General features: G+C 31.8%; 2 protein-coding genes across 2 annotated transcripts; one reads left to right on the top strand and one right to left on the bottom strand.

Annotated features, from left to right (window-relative positions):
- Positions 1-4,655: 4,655 nt before the first annotated feature.
- Positions 4,656-8,435, top strand: LOC124944820. Its single transcript, XM_047485170.1, has 6 exons — positions 4,656-4,793; positions 5,291-6,403; positions 6,477-6,728; positions 7,550-7,630; positions 7,805-8,071; positions 8,199-8,435. Exons 2-6 carry the CDS (start codon positions 5,561-5,563, stop codon positions 8,253-8,255), a joined length of 1,500 nt encoding a protein of 499 aa, XP_047341126.1. The 5' UTR covers positions 4,656-4,793; positions 5,291-5,560; the 3' UTR covers positions 8,256-8,435.
- A 1,137-nt stretch (positions 8,436-9,572) lies between these two features.
- LOC124944800 (long chain base biosynthesis protein 2a-like) lies at positions 9,573-21,398 on the bottom strand. Its single transcript, XM_047485146.1, has 12 exons — positions 21,065-21,398; positions 20,913-20,978; positions 20,365-20,453; positions 20,006-20,151; positions 19,808-19,932; positions 19,273-19,366; positions 19,018-19,181; positions 17,709-17,870; positions 16,146-16,272; positions 15,863-16,029; positions 10,054-10,161; positions 9,573-9,960 (listed from the first exon to the last, which is right to left on the bottom strand). The coding sequence occupies exons 1-12, from the start codon at positions 21,191-21,193 to the stop codon at positions 9,868-9,870; spliced, it is 1,470 nt and encodes a 489-aa protein (XP_047341102.1). The 5' UTR covers positions 21,194-21,398; the 3' UTR covers positions 9,573-9,867.
- Positions 21,399-23,198: the final 1,800 nt, after the last annotated feature.

Here is a 23,198-nt window from a genome sequence, read left to right as displayed (position 1 = left end):
AACTTCTCCCACTCACATCATCTTCCGATGTGGAATTCTAATTTTGAGGAAAGTTTCTTTTATATACTAATAAACTTCTCTCACTTCCATCATCATCCGATATGAAATTCTAATTGTGCTAAAAAATAATATATATTACTTATCTAAGTTTAAAAATAGGGGAAATATTGTTGTCTCTCACAAACAGTTACTTCATTAGCATATTCGACTCAAAACATAATCAAAAGGGAAGTGAAAGAAAATGGTACTGAACAAATGTCAAAACATAAATCATCCATTAATTTTAATCATTCATAGTTTTTTTCTTGAAAAGATGGCTCTAAAATGACAAAATGAATAGATTGAAGCTAGACCTCATTTGTTTTACAAGGACAATCATGTTGTCGTATTAAATGAAAACGATGTTGATATTTTTAATAGACGTTATTTTTTACTTGAAGTATTTCATGAGTATGTTATTTATGTTGTTTATATGAGTATTTCATATTTAGATGATATATAATTTTAGTGCAAATTTGTACTGATGTTGGTATGGATATACTTGTAAATTTATGTGCAATCCTACCAATAAAGCCCAGTGGTAAGGGTCGGTTTAGAAGACTAAAAATGTCACGAGTTAGATTCCATCTAAAAGCTTTGAGTTTAAGCGGGGATTATGACTATAGAAGTGTCATGCTAGCTCTCATTTATTAAAAAAAACTTATAAATTTATGTGCACATTAAAAATACTTAGTTTCTAAACTAAGTTATTTAGATGAATCTCAATAGTGAATAAAGTAAGATCAGTTGATATTAGACATAGACGTTATTAAAATAATACACTTAAAGGTTAATCTACACTATACACCTAAATTGGATGTATATGTCATTTGATTGTATTGAGATATATTCACTAATTGATATAATTGATGGACGAGATTATATATATATCTTTTAAATTATATTATATTTTGAGTTCTTAAAATTATAATAAATAGTTGCTGATCCAATTGTAATTAATTTTAATATTTGAGTATATATATATATATATATATATATATATATATATATATATATATATATATATATATTTATTTATTGGTAATTGTATATTGATTATATAATAAAAGGATCAAGTCAGATAAAATAATTTATGAAAATATATAATTGAGGACTTATTTAAATATTTATAATAAGTGTGATATATTTGTGTAAAAGTAAAAAGACTATTAAACTATAAAAACAGTATTTAATTAAAAATGAAATGACATGGTCATGAAGAAAATCCTAAGAATTAGAGGAGAGATATATCAGATGATAAAGTTTAGAAACAATAATGGAAAGGGAATATTATTTTAGTACGATCCATGGCTAGAGAATAATCTCATAATTCTTCGGGAGAAATTACAATCTATCAGTCAGAATTATAAGAAATTGTCTCTTGTACTCAGTCAGAGATATTCAAGAAAGAAAATGCAGCTCTATTCTTAGGAATATTTCAGAAGGAGTCAGAATTTTGTATCTGATCAATAATATACAATTCAATTGATACACTAATACAAAGAGTTGGGATACTATAATGAATGGAAGGTTCGTGGCAGGAAAAATATGGGAGATCATTAGAATAAAGGAGATGGTGGTCGATTGGCATAAAGTAGTCTAGTTTCAAATGTTATACTTCGACACCAGTTCATCCTTTGACTGACATTTAGGAAAAGATTGGCGATAAGAGACAAAATTAAAAATCCATACGTCAATTGCCCAATCTGTGCAGTAAAAGAGGAAAGTATTGACCACCTGTTTGAGGAGTGCGCATTTGTATCCAAGTTATGGATCAATTTTGCTCAGAACATGAATATCACTAACTTTTCAGGTACATAGAACAAAATCATATAGCTTGTAAAGAAAAAGGCTAAGAGCGATAAATTCTACGCGAATGTTTCCAAATGCTTCTTTGGAGCCCTAGTCTATAATACCTAGAGAAAAATAAATAAAAGAATTCATAGCACGAATAAGAGAACAAAAGGAAAAGTTTGAGATGATATTGTTTCTGATAGAAACGCTCTCATACATACATGGAGGGGAATTCCGATTAATAAAGACAATTAGAAGCTTAATCAAAAGGGGAATATCCCCTATAAAATCATTACAAGGAAATGAAGGCTAAAATTGTTATTGTTTGATGGTTTGTTTGTAATTCAATTATTTGTTGTTCTATTTGTTCTATAGTTCAGTTGTTTGAAACTCAGGTTGTGTTTTCAACAAAAGTAGGGTATGTCTAAGTTTGTTTTTTTAAACTCATTTTTTCTCTATAGAATTTTTTTTTTATTGAAATAGCATTAAGCCGTTTTCAATATATTTTTTTTTTTTATTGATAGACGGAATAATAAATATGTATTTAACCTATATATTATGTATATTTTATCAAAACTAAACGTAAGAGTTTGTTCACTCAAAACTCTCTTGAAATTTATAGATATATGGTTAAAAGATCTAATTGCACATCATACAATTAAAAAATATCCCTTTATTTTTATATACAATATCAAATGAAGATCCAAAAAACCTCAAACTTAAAACTTTTTTTATTACAGATCCAGTATATTTTTGTTATTTTTTGTTATTTTTTATTATTTTTTATTATATTGATGTATTGATATAAAGTATTAGAATGGTTGAAATTAAAAATTTAGATTAAAAAAATTAAATAAAGATGAATGAATAGATAGAAAAAAGATTGGGGTATGATAATTGGTAATAAAAATAATAGTTATATTCTGTCAATTAATTCATTTAAGTTATTAAATAATGAATAATTCAAATTTTAAATGTTGAGAAAGGGGCCAAGGAGAAACTCTCACCCCTATATAAGATCTTTTTAGTTTTTTAAAATAAAATAATTATAATTAAATACAAATTAAAGTAATAAAGAGTTGATAATTAAAAAAAAAAAAAAAAAAACTAAAATCACATTCAATTTTTATTATAAAATCTTAAATTAAAATAAAGATTTTATTGAAATAAATAAAGAGACCAGCGGCAGACGCAAAGTAGGTACACCGTACAAGTGGTAACACCCCAAACAGCGTGTAGTTTTTTCATTTATTTATTTATTTTCACCGCTAAGAGCTTGTTTGATTTGAGTATTTTGGTATTTTTATAAAATTTTAAAAGAAAAATTTTTAGTATGAATTATTAAATATTTTTATATTTAAAATTTAATAAAACTAAAAATATTTTAATAATTAAATTAGTAAAATTTATTAATAACCAGCCTTTTAAATAATAATTATAAGTTAAAATTTTGTATAATTTTAAAATCTTATAAAAACAATATGAATAATTTGACATTTTTATTAATAAATTGAGTAATTTATTTTTTTTTTAAATAAATAATATTATAAAAGAAATCACAGCAAACACACCTAATCTAAATATTAATTTTATTTTTTGACATCTTAAAATTTGTATTAACATTATTACAGATTTTTTTTAATATATAAATATCTATAGTATTTTTAAAGAAAAAGTTATTTCATTTGGAAGAAGTCTTATTTAAGACATAAAACATAGCTTGTTCCATAATAAAATATGATTTTAAAAATTAAAATGTTGGTCAAATGTGATTTAAAATGAAAGAAATAAAAGAAGAGTTGATCCAAGTTTTAAAAGTCAAATAAACACTAACTTATAACTTTATATTAATTCAAATGGTTGGTGTCAAATAAAATGTAAGGGATGACAATAAGATGAATGATTTAAATAAATCTTTTGATAATGTATATATATATATATATGCACGAAGACTTTATAAAATTTTATAAACGATTTTTTAAATATTATATATTATAATCTATGTAAATGTATATTATTAGAAAGAAATAAACTTAAATTTATTATAAAAAATATAAAAAATAAATAAATATATTAACGATGTTAAATATTTAATTTTGTTTATTAGTATTCAAAGCGGATCCGGACAAAAAACACTAATATCATCTCTTTCTCATTCCTAACCGGTTAAACCAGAGAAAAATCACTACGCTAACGGATAATTCGAATCGAAAACCGCAAGACGAATTATAACTTGTGTTGGGTAATTTGACGAAATGACAATTTTTTTAGAAAATAACTCATGTCTAATAAAGTTTGTAAAAATGATCATTTTGAACGAAAATATCCTGCCACGTTACAAAACCCTCTCGCATTACGCGACAACATTACGCGAAGTCATTTTTACAAACATTATCAAGCTACCTTTCTGCAGTAAATTTCAAAAAGTTCATTTTTTAAAGCATGGTAGAGGACATTTAGTTAAACTAGGAAGATCCCCGTGCGATACACACGGATAAAAATATATTGTTACAACGTCTCGCGTTCATCAAATTTGGCGTTGAATTAAAAAAAGTGTTATTAGCCTAGTTGGTTAAAGAGTTTTAAATTTATGGGCGGGTCAACCCAAAATCCGATCCAAGTATCCATTTACTTTCACATATATATTCAAATTAACCATAACTCTGACCCGACAATCCGGATATTTAAGCATAGATTTATTAAATTTTCAAATATATGTGGGTCAAATCATGGTTTTTTTATTACCGGATACATTAAACTTAGTTTTGATTTAATTTGCTTATATCCTGGTGTTAATAAGACTAAGAAATGTTAAAACCTGAGGAGGAAGAAGAAGAAGAAAAGGTCAGCCTAAATTCAATATTAGTTAGAAAGAGAGAAGGCGATAATCAAATGCAGAAGCTGCGAAATTGGAGGAGCAGCTTAAAGGGGGAGCTGCTGAAGAGAAATTAGGATACTGGGTTCTCCTTCCCTCCTGAACTTTATTCATACTTATTATACCTTCAATCTCTGCATTAGATTGTATTGATTTTCGATTTCACCTAAATTTGTATGAATTTACTTCTATGTACGATCGCCCCCTGCACCGGTTCCTTCACTTCATCTCTCTACCTCTATCAGCTTCCATATCATCAACAATCGTTCTTGTTCATGTTTTTCTTCCTGGTCTTGATTCTTTTTTCTGTCTCATAGTTTAGTTTGCCTGCCTGTGATTTTAGTGTTATTTACAGATTGCATTCAATTCAACAACACTTCCCCAACAATCACTTTATAAATTTCAGTTTATTTTTTATCTAGGATTAGCAAGAATATGTGTTCTTTATCTAAGACAAACAAGTCTTGTTCATATGTTTGGCTGTATGTCTGAAAATTTTAATGCTTTGATGATTTGTATACTGAATGTTTGTTGCTCTTTCACATTTTATCCTGTTATCTGATTTCATGTGTGCTGTTTCAGGTAACTCCTTAGACAAATAAACCATGGACCAGCAGTCTCTCATCAACTATTCAAGTTTGTGTAAAGTTCACATTAGAAAGTTGGAGAATGCAGACACAGTGAGTGGCATGAGTATCTATGGTGTTGTAGATGGTGATACAGTAATACGTTTATCAGATACATAGCAGTACATGGGCGTGACTGTCGAACCAATAATTTGGATTTAGTTTATCTCATTGAATTGAACGGTAACACTGTTAGGAAGTAGTCAGAAGAATAAATTTTTTTAAAATGGGATTTCCTCAAGTTTCATCTAGCAAAATTGCTGATGAAGTTGTCATGCCATTGAGCACATTTGTTCAGACTCCATCTCGATATCTGAATTTGAGTGGCTGTGATTTAAGCATCTTACACCAAGATGAGACTACCAACATTCAAAGGCCTGAGCATATCCCAACGTCAAGAATCCTTGGATTCAAACCAAGAGAAACAAACCAATCTAGCAATCCATTTGAGAATGGAATTGAGACAAATTGTATGCTGGTCAAAACACGATTATTGTCTCCTTTGAATGTTATGCTCCAGCAAGATCAATTCAATGTCGAGTCTATAAACATTGGCGGTACCATTCAAAAGAGTGGTTCGAATAAGATTCTAAAAGCTGAGACTAGTGTTTTAAATAGTTTTGGTTCCTTGAAAAGGAATTCTTCAGATGACTCTAGTATATCATCAAGGTCTCAAACTGAAATGAAAGCCATCCCATGGAGAGAAAAGGTGTCCTCTTCTCTTCCATCCTCTCCTCTGGGTCCAAATTCCGGTAGGCAAAGGAAGATCTCAGATGGCCATGCTGACAATTTCTTAACTTTAAGAGATGTAGAAGAGTCTCTCGTTGGAATAGTCTCCAACATTTCGCATTGTCAGAAAGAAGATGATTCTAGAGAAGTGAGCAAATCATTAGAAGATATTTATCATTTTTACCCTGAAAGTACCATATCTAAGAATTGGTGCAGTGATACAACTTCCACTCCATCATGTGCCAACTTTGTCAGAAGTTTATCAGTTAGAAGATCCTTGATTGGCTCGTTTGAGGAGTCGTTATTATCTGGTCGTTTAGCCTCTGGTGTAGCTAATCAGGTTAGGATTCTAATTTGGTCATCATTATTGATTGTAACATATTTTTCTCTTACAATGTGATAATTGGGTGCAGAAAATTGATGGTTTCCTTGCACTACTCAACATTACCGGAGGAAATTTTTCGCCTCACTCTCAAAAGCTTCCATTTGCTGTGAACACTGTGGACAATGATAACTGCTTACTGTACTATTCATCAATAGATCTTGCGAAGAATTTGCATTTGGAGAAACGTAGAGGTCCAAAGATGAAATGGAGTCTCAGCTTTGATGAACCCCAAGTTAAAAAGGCCCATTTGAAAATACCTGTGAAAGGGTGCATCCAACTGGTATTTATTGTCTCTTCCTCTGGTAATTTTGCTTAACATAAAATTTAAATGGAATCCAATACAAATACGATCGGTATAAATCTGTCTCTATATACACATTATTAGTTATTTGCGTATTTTGAATTAAACATGCATACATATTTCATTATAACATGTGATGCCATGAAAAATGGAATTTCTTTCAATTTTGACCAACATCTTTAAGTAATGTTGAGAAATTCAAATTAATTAGATTGATAAGTATTCCTTTAATTAGGCCTAATTGGGTGGTTGACTCAGTCCCCATTCCCCACACTATGTCCGGCTAATCTATGATTATTGTACTAAGAAAGAAAAGATATTCGTCAGAATTGTTGATGAAACATTGTCTCTTGTCTTGGGACAAGGATTGACAATATAACCTAGGATCTACTCTTCTACAAAAGTTGGCCTGTCATCTAATGTCTTAACAGAAAGTTGTGCAGTGCCTTTAATTGTGTTGCTAAATTCACCTCATCTACGTGTGAATTTCAGAAGATGAGAACGGGGAAGAAGAATTTCAGTGTTAAATTAACGTCTGAGGTCTCTATATCCTTACAATCAAGAATCATCTACCTAAGAAACAACCTTCACAATGCCTTTCAACTTCTATCTCAGTTGCATGTATTTATCCAAATTGTTTCCAAACTTTTTTCATAATACATCTTCTTGAAATAATAATTGATATATATCCCATGATTATAGGAATCAAAGTGATCCTAAGAAATCCATTGTACATTTTGTATTTAAATGATACTACCCATTTGGTATTTTTGACTAATCAGTTGGCTTCCTTATTGAAGGTTCTCAGCAATCCCGAGAAGACACCAATACATACTTTCTTTTGTAAATATGACTTAAGCGACATGCCTGCTGGCACTAAGGTATGTATGTTAATAAATACTCAAAAGCTAATGGACCCCATCTCGAAACACCTTTTTTCCCCTGTAAATATACATTTGGAAACAGAATTTAGTCATATTAAACAAATTATTGGCGGTTTTTCATTTGGATCTGGATTCAGCAATACTTTAGAATCTTAATGACATTTTTTACAGACATTTCTACGCCAAAAGACGACTCTAGCCTCCACATCGAATAATGGTATTAATGCTGTCATTGGCTCGGGGGTTCTTCGTTATGCTCTTCACCTCTGGTTCTTATGCCTTAAATCAAAGAAATGTTCAAGGTCAACTCTTAAATCCAAATCAGATTCTGAATCGTATAAGGGTAATGTGAGAAATGAAGCCGAGCGACGATTCTACTTGTACAATGATATTAGGGTGGCATTTCCTCAACGCCATTCAGATGTTGATGGAGGGAAGGTGAAATTTTCCACTGGTTTATAAAGTTCTTCATTAGATCATAATGCAATTGAGTGTGCAGTCATACTAATTTGGTTAGATTTCTTCACCCAATTTAACTAAAACAGATGGCAATTTGTTTGTGCAGATGAAAGTGGAATATCATTTACCATCTGATCCAAAGTACTTCGACATCAGTAACTGATCAAAGGTTGTGTTACTCTCTCTTTTACCTCGGGTCTATTGTTTGTACATAATATCTACATTGAACTTTTTTCTTAGTCTTGCTCATCGTTTGCTTTCTAACAAGTGGAGTATAAGTAACAACCCACTTTCTTCCCTGTATAGATTTCAATCTTAATAAGAAAAGAAAACCCGTTTCTCATTTACTTGATTTTTTACTTGTGTTGGCAACGGGTACCTATTCGCCTGATAGTGAAATACCCTTTTCCGATTTTCATTTCAATACTCAACCCCACGGGTATCTCTATTTCTATCATCATTTCCGATTCGTCAGGTACTCGATTCCCGAAGGATATCCCATTATGCTTAAGGTATTTGCAACTCCAAGTTACTAAGTTTCATTCTCACCAAGTCAAAAGAGCCAACAAAGGTCATTTTTTGAGTGCCAACACAATGCCTTACTAATTATTGGAGATTATATATGAAACGTATTTGGATAACTAAGTGAGGACAAAAATTGTGTCTAAAACATCAAAGATCACAGGTTGATTATTTTGAAATCAGTACAGAATTTTGCAAGCCTTCTAAATCCAAAAAATTAAATAATAAAAAAGAGATTGATTCGTTATTTGGGTATGCATTTTTATTTTTTAGTTGTGATTAAAAAAATCAATATTTGTCATGTTTATAATAATTTTATTAATTTTGAAATATTCTAGATTATTATTGTTCAAAAAATTCTCTATAAATAAAATAAAAATTACACTATAATTTAAATTAGGATTGAAATTTTTCATATTAAATAAAAAATGCAATTGTGACAACAAAATAACAAATTTTAATTTTTTTTTACTTATGCTATCTATTTGTTTATGTGATTTAATTATTTGTAACTGATAAAAAAAATTAATTATCAGATAAATTCATGGTAAAAATATGTGCATAAATTAACATTTTAACATACAAAAGAAAGCAAGTAGTTAAATGAGTCAATTATATTTATACATTTTAAGAAAATATGAATGAATAAATCTAAAGATAATTAAATATTGTATTTTTTAATTAATTTAAATATTATTAATAAAGACTACTTGATAACCAAAAATAAGATAAAAATACTTTAATATTATTAATAACATAAAACTTAACAGAATAAAGAACTATATATGTAAAAGGTTTATCATGTACCTTATCTCCCTCCAACCACATCTATAGAACAACTGCACATACCCATGAAAGACCCGAAAAATGTTCATCATCTTCCTATGATGGTTTGTCGAACAATGAAAAAAGAAATATCGTCGATAGAAATGCAAGCCAGTTTGAGAGAAACACACCATTCAACTAATATAAAGATTTGTTTAGTATGAGTCAAATCATATCATGTAGTAGTCACAAGTTAGACAAGCATAGTTTGTCCTGTTAGCATTCATTGTTCAATAACAACATCTAGCCAACAAGAAAAAGAATAACTAACAACCCAACTTTCTCGAGCCATATATGTTTACTAAACAACAGGCGGCTGTGCATTTATATATATAGATGAGACATTTCACCTAGAGATGTATCACAGATTGTAAAGAACATGAAATATAAGCATCAAGATACAAAAGTGATCTTTCTTTCTGACGACTTCACTCCAATTTGGTCCGGCCATTCTCTAATTCTTTCTTGGGCTCGGCTGGGAAATATTTTATGCCCACTAAATCTGCAACATTGCTTATCACCTGAAATAATTGATTGAATACAAATAACTTTTCAGTAACATTTAGAGGATGGTAGAAAAAGAAAAGTGTGTTTTTAATTCTAGGAAGAATCACCTCAAGGCCTTTCGTCAGATCTTCCCGTGTATGTGAGGCAGAAATACATATTCGAGCACGAGCCAATAACAAAGGTGTGGCTGGAAATGCTACAGTAACTACAGCAACCTGCATATGCATCTTAAGTTAGTACTAAACTATAGAGCTTTTTTAGAGAAGATACAACTTTTATATAATAATGTTATGAATCAAACTGAAATTAGACAAGACCCATTACACAAAATAAGGAGTTAACTCGTAAAAACCTGAGTTTAGCTCTAGGTTGACCTCCATTCCTTTGATTTAGAGCTTTGAGTTACTTTTCCGGGGATTTTCCTTTTTTTATGTTACACTTTTTTAATGTTTATTTGATTAATTTATGACAAATGATTAGCAGATAAGTAAGTTGCAATTGGATCTTATTGCCAAACACAAAGAAGATGAAAGGAAGAAAACTGAGCCTAGTTGCTAAAGGATTTACTTAGTTACATTGACTATTAAGAAACCTTTGTTCTGGTTATTCATCTTAATACCAGCTGAGAATGTGGGTAAAACTTCATAGAGAGTTGTGGAAACTTCAAAGTGGAATCATGAGCAGAATAATCATATTGACCTTGTTTTGAGAATCTTGACTTGCAGTCATGAGCTATTTTCTATTTGATTTGTTTTTTCAGTTTTTCCACCTGATTAACTCAAAACAACTCATGTCATACTTATAATTGACTTTGGTACAGTTGTTTTCCCACTGTCAAGCAACCTTCACGTTGACAATGGATCAATGAAAATGATCTATTTTCAAATTTGTGTAGAAGTATTGCATTCCCAGTCATATGATTTGATGCTTCACAATCAACAATCCAAGATTCATTATGGTCCCTATTGGTTTTCAGTGCAACAGGAAAGCTACCTTGTTGAATCATCATGCTTGTTCCTTGAGGTTTGCAGAAGGTTATAACTGATCAATTTCTTCTGTAGAATATCTATTTGTTCATTTGTTGAATCCATTTTCTCTTACACTAATGAGGCAGCATTTGCACGGCTTTCTTTGTCACAATTGGTCTTCCAATCGACATTATTTGTTTGGCTTCCAGTTGACAAGTTTTTAATGGATCTTCCAACAAGTTGATAAAGGGTATTAAGACTAATGCACTATGGTGTAAGTTAACCGTTAGAAAGTCTACCGGTTATGATAAATGACGGTTATTAGTATAGTAGTATTAATAGAACATTAGTTGTTAAGAGTAGTCAAGAAATAAAAATTAGTTAAAAACTCTTGTTAGAGTTTCTCTCTCTCATCCCCATTGTATTCACCCTAGAAATTACGGTTTTAACTTTCCCTATTAACTCAATTGTTCTTTAGCTTGCTAAGAGCTACATTGCACCCCATCAGAAAATTGTCGTACTCTTATCGGAATCTTTTTGAGATCTCTAGTAAAAGGAAGCTAAAGTGGCAGATTGTTTTCGTTTCACATATTATTGTTTGGAGAATTCCTTTAAATAAACGACTTTCCATCGAAAAAGAGGAGAGACGGAATCTCCTCATAGATGCTTACCCATGTTTCAATTGACCTAAGAGACTGACGACAAATTTTCTCTAACTGGCTATCCCGATTTTAAAACTAGCTACATTTATCATGCGTCTCTCTAAAGGACTTCATCCCGGTTTCATTGGAAAGAGAGGTGAAAATCAAAAGTTCCATCTAAAATCTCATTTTTTGGTTGGGGAGCTATCAATGGAGGAGTTTTGACATCTAACAAACTGAAACTGAAAAAGAAAAGATTTCATCTCGCTAATAGATGCAACATTTGTTTGAACTTTGAAGAGTGAAGAATCCATTGATCATATTCTTTTTCATTGTGATCTTGATAAGAGCAAGTGGGCTCTTTTGCAAAACCTACTTCATTTTCAATGGGATACACCAACAAAAGTCGCCAACTTCTGGGTCAAATGGATTGAATAGAGTTCTAGCAACAATATCGCGGATGACTGGAAACCAATTCCTCTCATCGTGCGGTGAACAATTTGGAAAGAAGGAAATAGAAGTGTTTTCGAAGAGAAAAGTTATGGATACGAGTGTCTCAAAAGATTCATGTTACACGCGTTTACTTCAATCCAAAAAAGGGGGCTTGTACAGGATGAATTTTTTTTAATCTTATTAGCATTTAAAATTCTTACGTTATTTCTTATTTATTGTTTAGTTTTTTTCCTTCTTTTTTGTAACGTTTGAACGCATCCTGCACTCTTTTTAATAAAAGTTAACCTTTTCTAAAAAAAAACATTGCGGACGAATTCCCCTCATCATGTGGTGGACGATATGAAAAAAAGAAATAAAAGAGTCTTCGAAGGAAAAAGTTATTGGTACGATCGTCTCAAAGGATTCATGTAACACGCATTCGCTTCAATCCGGAAAAGGAGGGATGTTTTTTATTTTCTACTTTGCTTTTTCCCTCCCCTTTTGTAGCGTTTGAATGCATTTAGCGCTCTTTTCATAAAAATTACCTTTTTCAAAAACAAATTCAAGATTTATACATAACTCTAATAGAAGGTACAGAGCTCGTTCTTGGCAAAATAATGTGTATAGTGAAGTTCTAGAAGAGGCAGAGCACAATAACTAACAGATCGTTTATGGAGGAATAAGTCATTTTCGATCAAATTACAATTCAACAGTCTCAGTTCTTCCGCAAATCAGAACTAATATCAGTTTTGAAGCTGAGAACAAAAATCCAAAACTGAAAAAGAAATCACAGCTCCAGGTCATCATCTCCACAACGGCGAGAGAGAATCAGGATGTTGTGCATACTTCAATGAGAACTATGAAGCATAATTTGTATTCCGATTATTGAAAACGGCAGAATCGACCAGCAGCGAAATGAATGAAAAAATGCTGTAAGAATCTATCAGTGAATTTGAAGAAGTGAAAGAAGAAGAAGCAGTGGAAGAAGATCATTGCAGCCTTGGTAATAATTAGCGAGATCGCGGAGTTGAGGTGGCAATATCGCAAACGCACGATCGAGATCAATCAATCAATTGCCATTTTTGTCTGCTTTTGACCTAGCGGATGAAGTTTCTTTTATTCCGATAAGGTTCCAATGATTTCAGGGGAAAAGATCACGGCTGGTGAACATTGATGGCACGTGTCTGAGTGATATAGATACAGAAAAGCAGAAGAAATCTGAGTTGGAGTCGGATTTGCGTGAGGAAGGGACGAATAGGAGATCGACAACTGCCTGAAGCTACCTAGTTTGTCAAATCTGGTTCATCTGAGAGAACCGAAATTGGGTTTCGTTTACTTGTGATTTAATTTCGGTGGGATAGACATTCATAAGTCGATTTTCAAGGTCAGATAGTCCATTCATTTGAGGTAGGAATACTATAATCCTACTGAAAGAGGAGAGAGAATTTGTGTTTCTCTTAATTAAGTTGTAGTTCATTGTTTTACTGATTGGAGTCTTGGAACTAACAAACAGGTGTGAGTTTGGTGTACTGTTAGGCTTCAGTTTCATGTTTGACTGCTACTAAATTGTTGAAGCTTTGGAGATTATTGGCGTGGCTAGCTGAGGTTAAATGAGTGAGAGCAGCTGATAGCTAGCTTAGGCTTCATTTGTGGTGAAACTTGAAACAAAAAATGAGCTAAAAGAGATTAGTTGAAGCTTCAAGAAAGTGATAAAAGATTGGATCAAAATGATAAAAAGACTTTGATTGAATGGAAAAAATTATGATCGCTATACAGAAAGTTATTACGTAATTAGAGAAAAATATTAAGAGCGGAGCTCTTAAACAATCCATGGATGTTTTAGAGAAAAACACCATAACTATTTTGACGGATGGAAGAACTAAAGTCTGGTTCCTCAAGTGGCCCAACAAACAAGTCATGAAGAAAAAGAGGAAACTCAAGAGGAATACGAGACAAAATGCGACGATTTTGGGTTTGGAAAAGAGATATGTGGTAATGCAAAATTGTCGGTGATTTCCTTGCAATCCCAAAATTAGTCTTGGGAAACGAGATGCCACTTACGGTGATTAACAAACAGGAAGTGCAATTGACATACGATCGTGATCAAGTTGACCGAGGCATAACTCAATTCACTTTGACAAATGATGCATTGGAGAGTCTCGAAGACCAAATTTTAGCCAACAACCCTATGTTTCAATCATGCTTGATTCAAGGCAAAAAGTGGGATAATTTTGTAGTTTGAAGAACCACCTAGTGATAAAAGTTATCTTCAAAGAAGTTTTGGTCATAAGTCGTTGATGAGTTGCAGGTACTTCCTATGGTTTGAGGAACCACCCAATAACCTAAGGAAGCAATTCTTGCATTTCATATTGTTCGAAGAGCCACCAGATGTTTTGGAGTTTCAACTAAACCTTCAACTATTGTTGTTAGCGGACGAACGAATTGAAGGAGAGGATAATGATACCAGTGGAAAGGGTATTTGGAGTTCCTGAACCTTCGACTATGGTGGAAGTGTAAAATTATCTCTTCCTTGGAATTGGTGCAATTTATTTGCACTCAACATGTTGCTTTGTTTATACTCTACACATTATTAGTTGTCATCTCTTTACTTTTATTACACTCAATGTCTTTTATATATCACATTTCTCATGTAAATCACAAGTTGATATATGAATAACATTATCACTTTTCACTCAGAAGAGCTCAATATTCTACATGAAGTTATAAGTTGGAAAGTCTACCGGTTATGATAAGTGGTGGTTATTAGTATAGAGTATAAATAGAACATTAGTTGTTAAGAGTAGTTATGAAATAAATTAGTTGAAAGTTTTTGTTAGAGTTTCTCTCTCATCCCATTTTATTCACCATAGTAGTTAGGGTTCTATCTTCCCCATTAATTCAACTAAGAGCTCTTATCTTCTCTTCGTTCTCAAATTCTAGTTCTCTTATTAATGTAATTGCAAGACTTATACCTAATTCTAGTTCAATGTATATCACAAGACTCCTTACAATAATGAGGTTTGCGACAAAGATCACGCCAGGGTAGTCTTCATTGTTGTTCCTTGGGGAACAAATGCACGACCATAGGTGTGTATCAGTTGAAACTTCTTGGTTCCAATTGTCATTCTTTAAAGCTAAAAAGATGCAGTCTTTCATTGCCACTGCCACAAGATTTGTTGGAAATATGAAGAATTTGCGGCAATTTGAGAAAAAGATAGAGCATTGGATCAAGAGAGTGTATTAGCCTATCAAGGCTAAGCCAATGTGTATGAATACCAAGGTCTGTCTACAAATATCCCTTATAGGTCGCCATTTTACTCTTTTTTTCTAGGAGAAGAATTAGGGATAGCTCGCAAAGAAGAGATAGGGACTTATTCTAAAAATTCTCCCTCCATCTAACTGTTCCAAACTGGTATTCTCAAAGATAAGGGATGAATTAGAAATTCCATAAACTCGGGAAATAACATTAAACCTGGCAACTAACTGAATCTCTTTCTTTTGAAAAATGGCCTAAATATTAGGTAATTCTTCATAAACCAATATAGTATATTAGTGATTCCATTGTCTATTAAGCTAATCAAAAGGAATTCAGCTAAGTCAAAAAGTGTTGGTTGAATGAAAAGAGACTCATGACTGACTAGACAAAAATATAAGTTCCAACATTAATTAGGCTATGCTTGGTTACTCGAAATTGAAATTCCAACTCCATTTATTTAGAAATGGAATTTAATATAATTCAAATCCTGTTTGGAGAGATCAAATAAGTGAAGAATGGAATTGGGATGGAAGAAAATGTGTCAGGTTGAATTTCAATTATGTCTCAAACAAATTATAGAATTTGCAAAGATGAAATGTAAAATTGGAGCACATCTTACATTCTGTTTAAGGCACTCCCGTGAAAAAGCAGGAATCTTTGCTGGATTATACAGCATTATAGGCATTACAGGTGAGTCGTTATCTCCAAGAACCTCGAAGCCCATTTTCTGCAGTTCTGACCTGAAAAAGTTGCTGTTTTCTCGTATGCGAGCAAGCTTTTGGGCCCCTGTCACATCAAGAGAGATAAATTTCCATTTATCATACTTCAATAAGAAGGGATACATTGCATATTACATCTCAGGTATAATAAATGCTGGAAATTAGCAATGCACATAAAGCTACCTCTACTAGTACCATCCTCCCCCAGAATAACCTTTATGGACGAAATAATCTGTTGTGCAGCTGGAGGTGAGATAGATGTAGCATATAGATGAGCAGGACAGTTGTGTTTCAAGTACCGAATCAGCTCCTGGAAAGTGGTTCCAAGAAAAAAAATCAATTATATTCTGACAAAATAGTGGATTGATCATATGCATGGCTAAAGCCTAAATGAGTTGCTGCAGCAAACATGCTATGGAACATATGCTAAAAAAATGTATGCCACCAACATATGGTAAAGCATTGTTATTTTAAGATCATTTGAGTACATATGATAGAAGATATTATATGATTTGAGCTAGAGAATGGTTTCCTGATATAGAATGTCTAATCAACGAAAACAACTCAATTTTTATTAAACGGGTAGATTGTGAAAGAAAAGACTAGTTATACCTCATTTTCTTGCAAAACATGTTTGCTATTTAAATCACAACGATAATAAACCAAAAACAAACATCAAGAATAAACACACTTATGAATAATGTTATTCTCACAAATAATTTAATGTGTTTTGAGTACTGATTTTTTCTTGTGGGTGTTATGCCCCCATTTGGAAACACTTTAGTGACTTTACTTTTTCTCGAGATATGGAAAAACTGAAGTTTAACTCCTAAAGAAGCACTTCATGAAGCTTCCCACAATTTGATGATTTATTTATTCCCTTTTTACATACGAGATTTCTAGAAGCCACCACGGCCCAATCCTCGCATGAATTGGGAGCCAATAAATCAACATTGATTTTGGCCCTCCCGGATTCCACGAGTGAATCGAAAGTTGAATCTACATTAGATCTCACTTGAATCACCCCATCTATTTCTCACGAGGGGTTTGAAACATATTCGGTTAATCTTTCATAACCAGATCACATAAAGGATGTGATGAAATAGGATGAATTGAGAAGGTATTTTTTAGTTAGATTTCTCATCTGGATGTTGATCCAGATAAGATCACGTTTGGAAACAGTACTTAGTCAGACATAGATTCAGAAAGTTATAGACAGTTTCTCATCTGAATCCCCTATTTTTATAGGGAAAACTAGAAGTATGAAAAAGATTGACTTTACAATGTGTTTCCTAGCCAAGAGAGGCGTACAAGTAGAAATTTTACACCTTGGATAGTACTCTCATTTAGACCGAATGGAAATAAGAAATATTCTCGAATTTCTAATGTCAACACATTGATAACTTCCAGTTTCAAAATGCAGTTTTCCCCCTTAAAATGGAACTTGTAGTAATCAAATCTCTATTTTTATTTTTCATGTTGATCATTGCAGTTCAACCTTACAAAGAAAAACATTATCAGCAGCAAGAAATGAAAAAATTAATGAGACGCACACTTGTTGAAAAACGAGGTACCAGACACTACACCTTTAAAATGCAATTTGTAGCCAAAATAGTGTTGTACAGCTAGTTTTTTCTTAAAAAAATATATTGTGAAGCTAGGAGAGATATGAATGATGTTCTAGAACATTCCAAGAAAGTTGCCCAAATTCATTAATGCTTTTGGAGAGGTGTAGAAAGTACCGACCTTTGATCCAGCAATGTAGCCGCCAGAAGATCCAAAAGACTTCGTGAATGTTCCCATCATGACATCGACATCGGCTGTATCCACGCCTAGAAGTTCACAAACACCTTTTCCTGTCTTACCAACTGCTCCAATGCTGTGTGCCTCATCCAAGTACACATAAGCCTATGGCAGAAATATATTTTATTAAAATATTATAATTATACACAGTATAACTTCCCCGTTATTTATACTGAGTGACATTTTCATCTTCAAGGGAAAATTACTTGAACACAATGAAAAAGAGATTTTTTCAGATTTAGAATACAAAAGACAAAGAGAGTATATCTCCACCAACTTGAAATTACCTCATCTTAATGTTGAGATTTAGAACTCATAAAATGAAGAGACATTAGTATATCTCCACCTACAACATGATATGGCTTCATCTTAATTGTCTACATTTCTAATATCCATTTGTTACAATCATAAAGTTATCTCGAAAATTCGGATATTCATAAACATATTGGAAGGTTTACTCCCCTACAGAAATGATAAGAAACAAGCAAACATGAATAGGCTAGGCCGCTAGGGAAAGACAGATACTTGAAGACATGTTAGGAGAGATGAAATCTGTATGCTTAGGAAAAGGCATGAGGCAAGTTCCACGAAATGAAGCTAAATTGACAAAAAAAAAAAAAAAAACTGCTGCTGTCCACCTTCCAAATTTTGAAGATTCCCAAATGTTAAGCAACACATTTTCTCATTTTTATTTCTAAATTGTAATAATCGAGTTTTGGTTGCTAACTAACTTGCTGTCTGATAGTCCCGATTAAGTGAACATTCTCATTAGGGATGTTAAATAAGTCTGAATCTCACTTAATACAAGCAAAAATCAAATAATGTTTGATAAAAGAAGATCAATCTGTCATGTTTGCAATCACATATCTTATTTTATACAAAATTGTGTCCATGATAAGCTTTGGGAAGCCAGCTTGACTTATGGAAAAAGAAAAGGAAGGGTGGCTGATTCATGAAGTCAAAATATTTTTACTAGTGGAAGTTATAAATTGATTTATTTCATAATTGAACAGAAGTAATTAACTACAAGGGAAAAAGAGAGAAATCATCATCCGCAGCACACATCCAGCAAAATACCAGTTATGTTTACCAAAAAAATGATGAGATCAAGAAAAAAATCTTTATACCAAATGAAGCAACAAAAATCACATTTTAATCTGGATCATGACCTAAAAACTAATTTGATGAAGATCTAGACAAGACTAGTTCCCAATAGGCTCATAATTAGAGGTCTTTCAAAGTGCAGGTATACCTTATATTTCTTGCATATGGAAACTATCTCTGGGAGTTCGCATAGTTCACCTTCCATGCTGTATATCCCCTCCACAACAACAATTATCTTCTTCCATGGCCTATGTGTTCTAGGTTGTCCATCTGCAATCTGTTCCCTCAAGACTTTCTCCAAGTGGGATGGCGCTGAAGGTAGCAGTTAAGCAATTGCATCAAGTCAATATTAAAGGTGTTACCTAGAAAATGGATGGAATCTAATAATCTCATGCAGACATACTATTATGCTGAAAGACCCTTACTGTAGCCCCTGATCCACGAGCACCATTGACAATTGAGTTGTGGTTCAAGGAATCGCTGATTATTAGTCCTCCCTATAGACAACCATAAAGAAACAAAAAACAAATTAGAGTCGGGCTATAGGCTCCATTTGAAAACATTTTATGGATCTGAATCCATATCCATAAGAGAAATCGTTGATAAATTTATACATGTCTCACTAATTTCTGTTTCTAAACGTTATCTTATCTGGATCCACATCCAATAAGATACCTAACAGAAAAGAAAAAAAATTGTTTCCAAAGAAATTGATTGACGGTTCCTTGTCTAGATCCGGATTCAGAGCCAAAAATTGTTTCCAACGGATTGGGATGCAGAAACAAAAATAATTTTTGAATTTGACTGACTAAATTTAGTTTCAAATGTTTTTTTATATGAAAACATATCCAGATACAAAAACAAAATTATTTCAAAATGGGGTATCTTCAATCCTCCAACAAGGTACACTCAGTCCATATGTGACAATGATACCTTACCTTCCCAATCAAGACTGGAAGGATTGCAGAATTTGTAACATAACCCATGCCGAACACTATAGATGCCGGCTTGCCAACAAAATTTGCCACACATTCCTCCAGATCGTTATGCATAGTTGTAGTTCCTATTTTCACACATGGATTAGCAGAGTATATATTATTATTTCTTGTCAACATATTAGCGCAATCAAATCCAACCTCCATCAACACGGGCACTACAAGTGCTTGGAGAGAACTTTTTCAATGTTTCAATGGCCCGAGGAGTACAATACTCATCTGCTGCAGCAAACCCAAGATAGTTGTATGATCCCAAATTGAGACACCTGTTTATGTTTTCCGTTCGTCTGCAAAGCAAAACCACCGTTGTAGTTAAGTCAAACATCTAGAAATTTCTATGAAAAATCGACATTTCAAAAACATGAACACATTTAGAATAAGATGCCTGTAAATAGTAAATACAAATATTGAGGCATAAAACAGGTGGTATAAATAAGGATAAAATGGCATAAAAAGCAGATGAATTTACAAAAACAAAGGCGAAAAGATCCAATACTCACTTCAATGTCTTGTTATAGTCATTTGAAACGCGTTCAACTACATCAAACCAAGCATCAGGGGCACTAGCTATCGGTCGTCCAAAACAGTCCTGCATATGGACTCATAATAAATATTTGACTACTCATTTCTGTAACGAGTAGATGAGAAAACAACTCGAAGAACACACCAAAAACAAAAGTATGGATAGTTTTGTTAATTTTCAATGTTAGAAAATAGGTGATTTATGCCTCATCCATAAAGGGCTTCTTGTTTTTCTATTCTTGTTCATGGCCATTTTCAGAATGCCAGCATCAGAATGGATCCAACCGGATGCCAAACCAAAGTGTGAATAAGAATATTTCTTCAAAAAAAGCTGGTTAAAATATTAAATGGGATAAACAATCCTAACTCTAAGCAATTCCCAACTCCAAAAAGCCAACTAATAATTATCAAAGCACTTTCAATTTTCATCCTAACCAACAAATAACTAGTAATGACAGCAAGAAACCCTATTAACACAAAATGATGTCTACAAAGAGAGAAGCTAAAACCCAAAACACACTGGTACCTGAATCCGCATATACAACCGCCGAATATAGAAATCTTCAAATCCTAAGCAGATCGGTGCATAGCCCTAGTCAATAATAGATATTCCAAACTTAAAACTTTAAAAAAAAAATGTAGGATATAACAGCAAAGCAAGTGAAGAAATGTGCAGACCTGAAGACTATTATCCTTCCCCCACCAATCTGCGATCTTTCTAAAGAAATCCCGGAACTGGCCAAAGGCAAAGAGGAGTGCATAGCTGAAATAGGTTGAGAGGGCGGTCAAGTAGGGAATTGTAATCATTTTGAAAAGGCAAAAGGAAAGATCTTTGTGATGGGGGAATGAATGGGTGCCGCTAAGGCGGATCCGACGGCTGCGGTGGGTTCAGAATAAGAATGACAGCCGGAGAAAGATCCGATGTGAGAGAACAAGGGAAGGAGGCGGGAAGAAGGGACGAGGATTGGAGGGTCTGCTTGACTGGTCTACACTCATTTCGATTCAATTTTTCTTTTTTTTCCGGTTTGAAAAATATAAAAAAAAGAATATCAATCCGGCTAAAAATTGCATGTTCCTCTGTCGGAATTAGGAAATTTCACGTTCTGGTGACGTCAACTGTGGGCCTATTCATTGCAATGTTCTTGTTGGCATGTTTTGTACCAAAAATTTGAATTTCATTTATTTTTCAAAAAAAACTCATGTTTATGCAAAATCATGTCATGTCACACAGAAATGGAGACAAAGCAAAAACACATAATTATGAGTCTGAAAAAGACCTTAAAACTATTGACTGCCTTAAAATTAGATTGTATTGATTTTTATTCAAAATATTAAAAAATTAACTATTACGATAGCTTTAAGAGTTAGTGTATAAGAAAACAAAAGTCGCAAATTTGATTTGCATAAAAAAATACCTGAAATTGAAATTATATGGTCATAACATATTGTCATATTAATTGTTGGGTGTTTCACTCAATTGGGCAAAGCTAAAGGGTTGGAATTATAATTTGTTCGGTTGTGAGTTTTTTTAAAAATTAAGAGAGAGAAATTGAATGATGGGTGATGATTTTAAAGAGGTAATGATTATTTTTGATTAAAAAATTAAAGGGTATTAATAAATATAAATAAAATAATAATAATAATAATAATTTAAAATATAAGGTATTTTAGTATTTTGATTAATGAAATGAGTGATGTGATTGGTAAGAATTGATTGAAAAATTGATTTTGTGTGGGTTTTTAAAATAATCCAAAGAGAACAAGGCCTAAGGATTAACATGTAGTTGACTCGATTTTACATCAATCTTACTCTAAATAGGAATGAACACAATTAAATATATAATATTATTAATATATTCATTTATTTTTAATATTTTATAAGAATTTTAAATTTATTTCTTATAATAATACAATTTTTTAATATATTATATTATATATAATATTAAAAAATATATTTATATAATTTTATTATAGAATATAGTATGACGGTGTCTAACGGGAATTTCCGAAAACCAAACGAAAAGGGAACAGTACTTCTCGATCATGTTCGGTCATATAGTCATCTCTAGTTACTAGTCCTTAAAAAAATAAATAATTTAACAAAGTTAATTTATTGAGTCAATTATAAATTATATTACATATGTTAATTTAATTAAATAACATCAAATTATAAAAATTATACAAAACTTTTTTAAATTAAAAATAATATATTGTGATAAAAATATAATTTTACTTATTATTTAATTAATTGTAATCCAAAATTTGTTAAGAAAATATAGACCAATTGGCTGGAATTGATCCAATAATACCAACCGATTTATAAATTAAATAATATATCAAATTATAAATATAATATATTGTAATAAAAAATTAATTATTATTGAACTAACTGTAATATTAGTTTGTTAATATATATTATTGGATCAAATCAGGTATATATCTACTCCATTTTAGTTATGGTTGATATTTCAAGGAATCCATACAAAACTAATTGGTATTGAAGAGTCAATAACAATCCAATAACATTTTTTTAAGTGATTTTGTTTCATTATATTGTATGATTATTTATTTGTGACATCATATTTACAAGTAATTTTTTTTTAGACAAAAAAAAAACTAATTGAAATAATTGCATGACTTTAAAATATTAAATTTAGCATTTCTTATTATATAATTCACTTAGAATTCATTGTAAGTTATGTGATCAAATATCTTATGAGTTTTATGGTTATCAAATTATTTGAATGGACGGGAATGTCAGGACGACCATGAATTCATTGTAAGTTATGTAATCAAATATTTTTATTATGGT

The sequence above is a fragment of the Impatiens glandulifera genome, chromosome 1, assembly GCF_907164915.1.
Source record: "Impatiens glandulifera chromosome 1, dImpGla2.1, whole genome shotgun sequence".
In the NCBI taxonomy this organism is placed as follows: domain Eukaryota; kingdom Viridiplantae; phylum Streptophyta; class Magnoliopsida; order Ericales; family Balsaminaceae; genus Impatiens; species Impatiens glandulifera.
Note: the sequence above shows the minus strand (reverse complement) of the source record. Positions and strands in the feature narration are given on the sequence as shown.

What these genes read in the sequence shown, in the direction of transcription:
- LOC124944820 (XM_047485170.1), top strand. Translation starts at nt 5,561, where the DNA reads ATGGGATTTCCTCAAGTTTCATCTAGCAAAATTGCTGATGAAGTTGTC. An exon ending in TGAAAGGGTGCATCCAACTG is followed by an intron (nt 6,729 to 7,549) that starts GTATTTATTGTC and finishes TCCTTATTGAAG; the next exon opens with GTTCTCAGCAATCCCGAGAA. An exon ending in ACATGCCTGCTGGCACTAAG is followed by an intron (nt 7,631 to 7,804) that starts GTATGTATGTTA and finishes CATTTTTTACAG; the next exon opens with ACATTTCTACGCCAAAAGAC.
- LOC124944800 (XM_047485146.1), bottom strand. Translation starts at nt 21,193, where the DNA reads ATGATTACAATTCCCTACTTGACCGCCCTCTCAACCTATTTCAGCTAT. An exon ending in GGAGGATGGTACTAGTAGAG is followed by an intron (nt 16,030 to 16,145) that starts GTAGCTTTATGT and finishes TTGATGTGACAG; the next exon opens with GGGCCCAAAAGCTTGCTCGC. An exon ending in ATCTGACGAAAGGCCTTGAG is followed by an intron (nt 9,961 to 10,053) that starts GTGATTCTTCCT and finishes CAATTATTTCAG; the next exon opens with GTGATAAGCAATGTTGCAGA.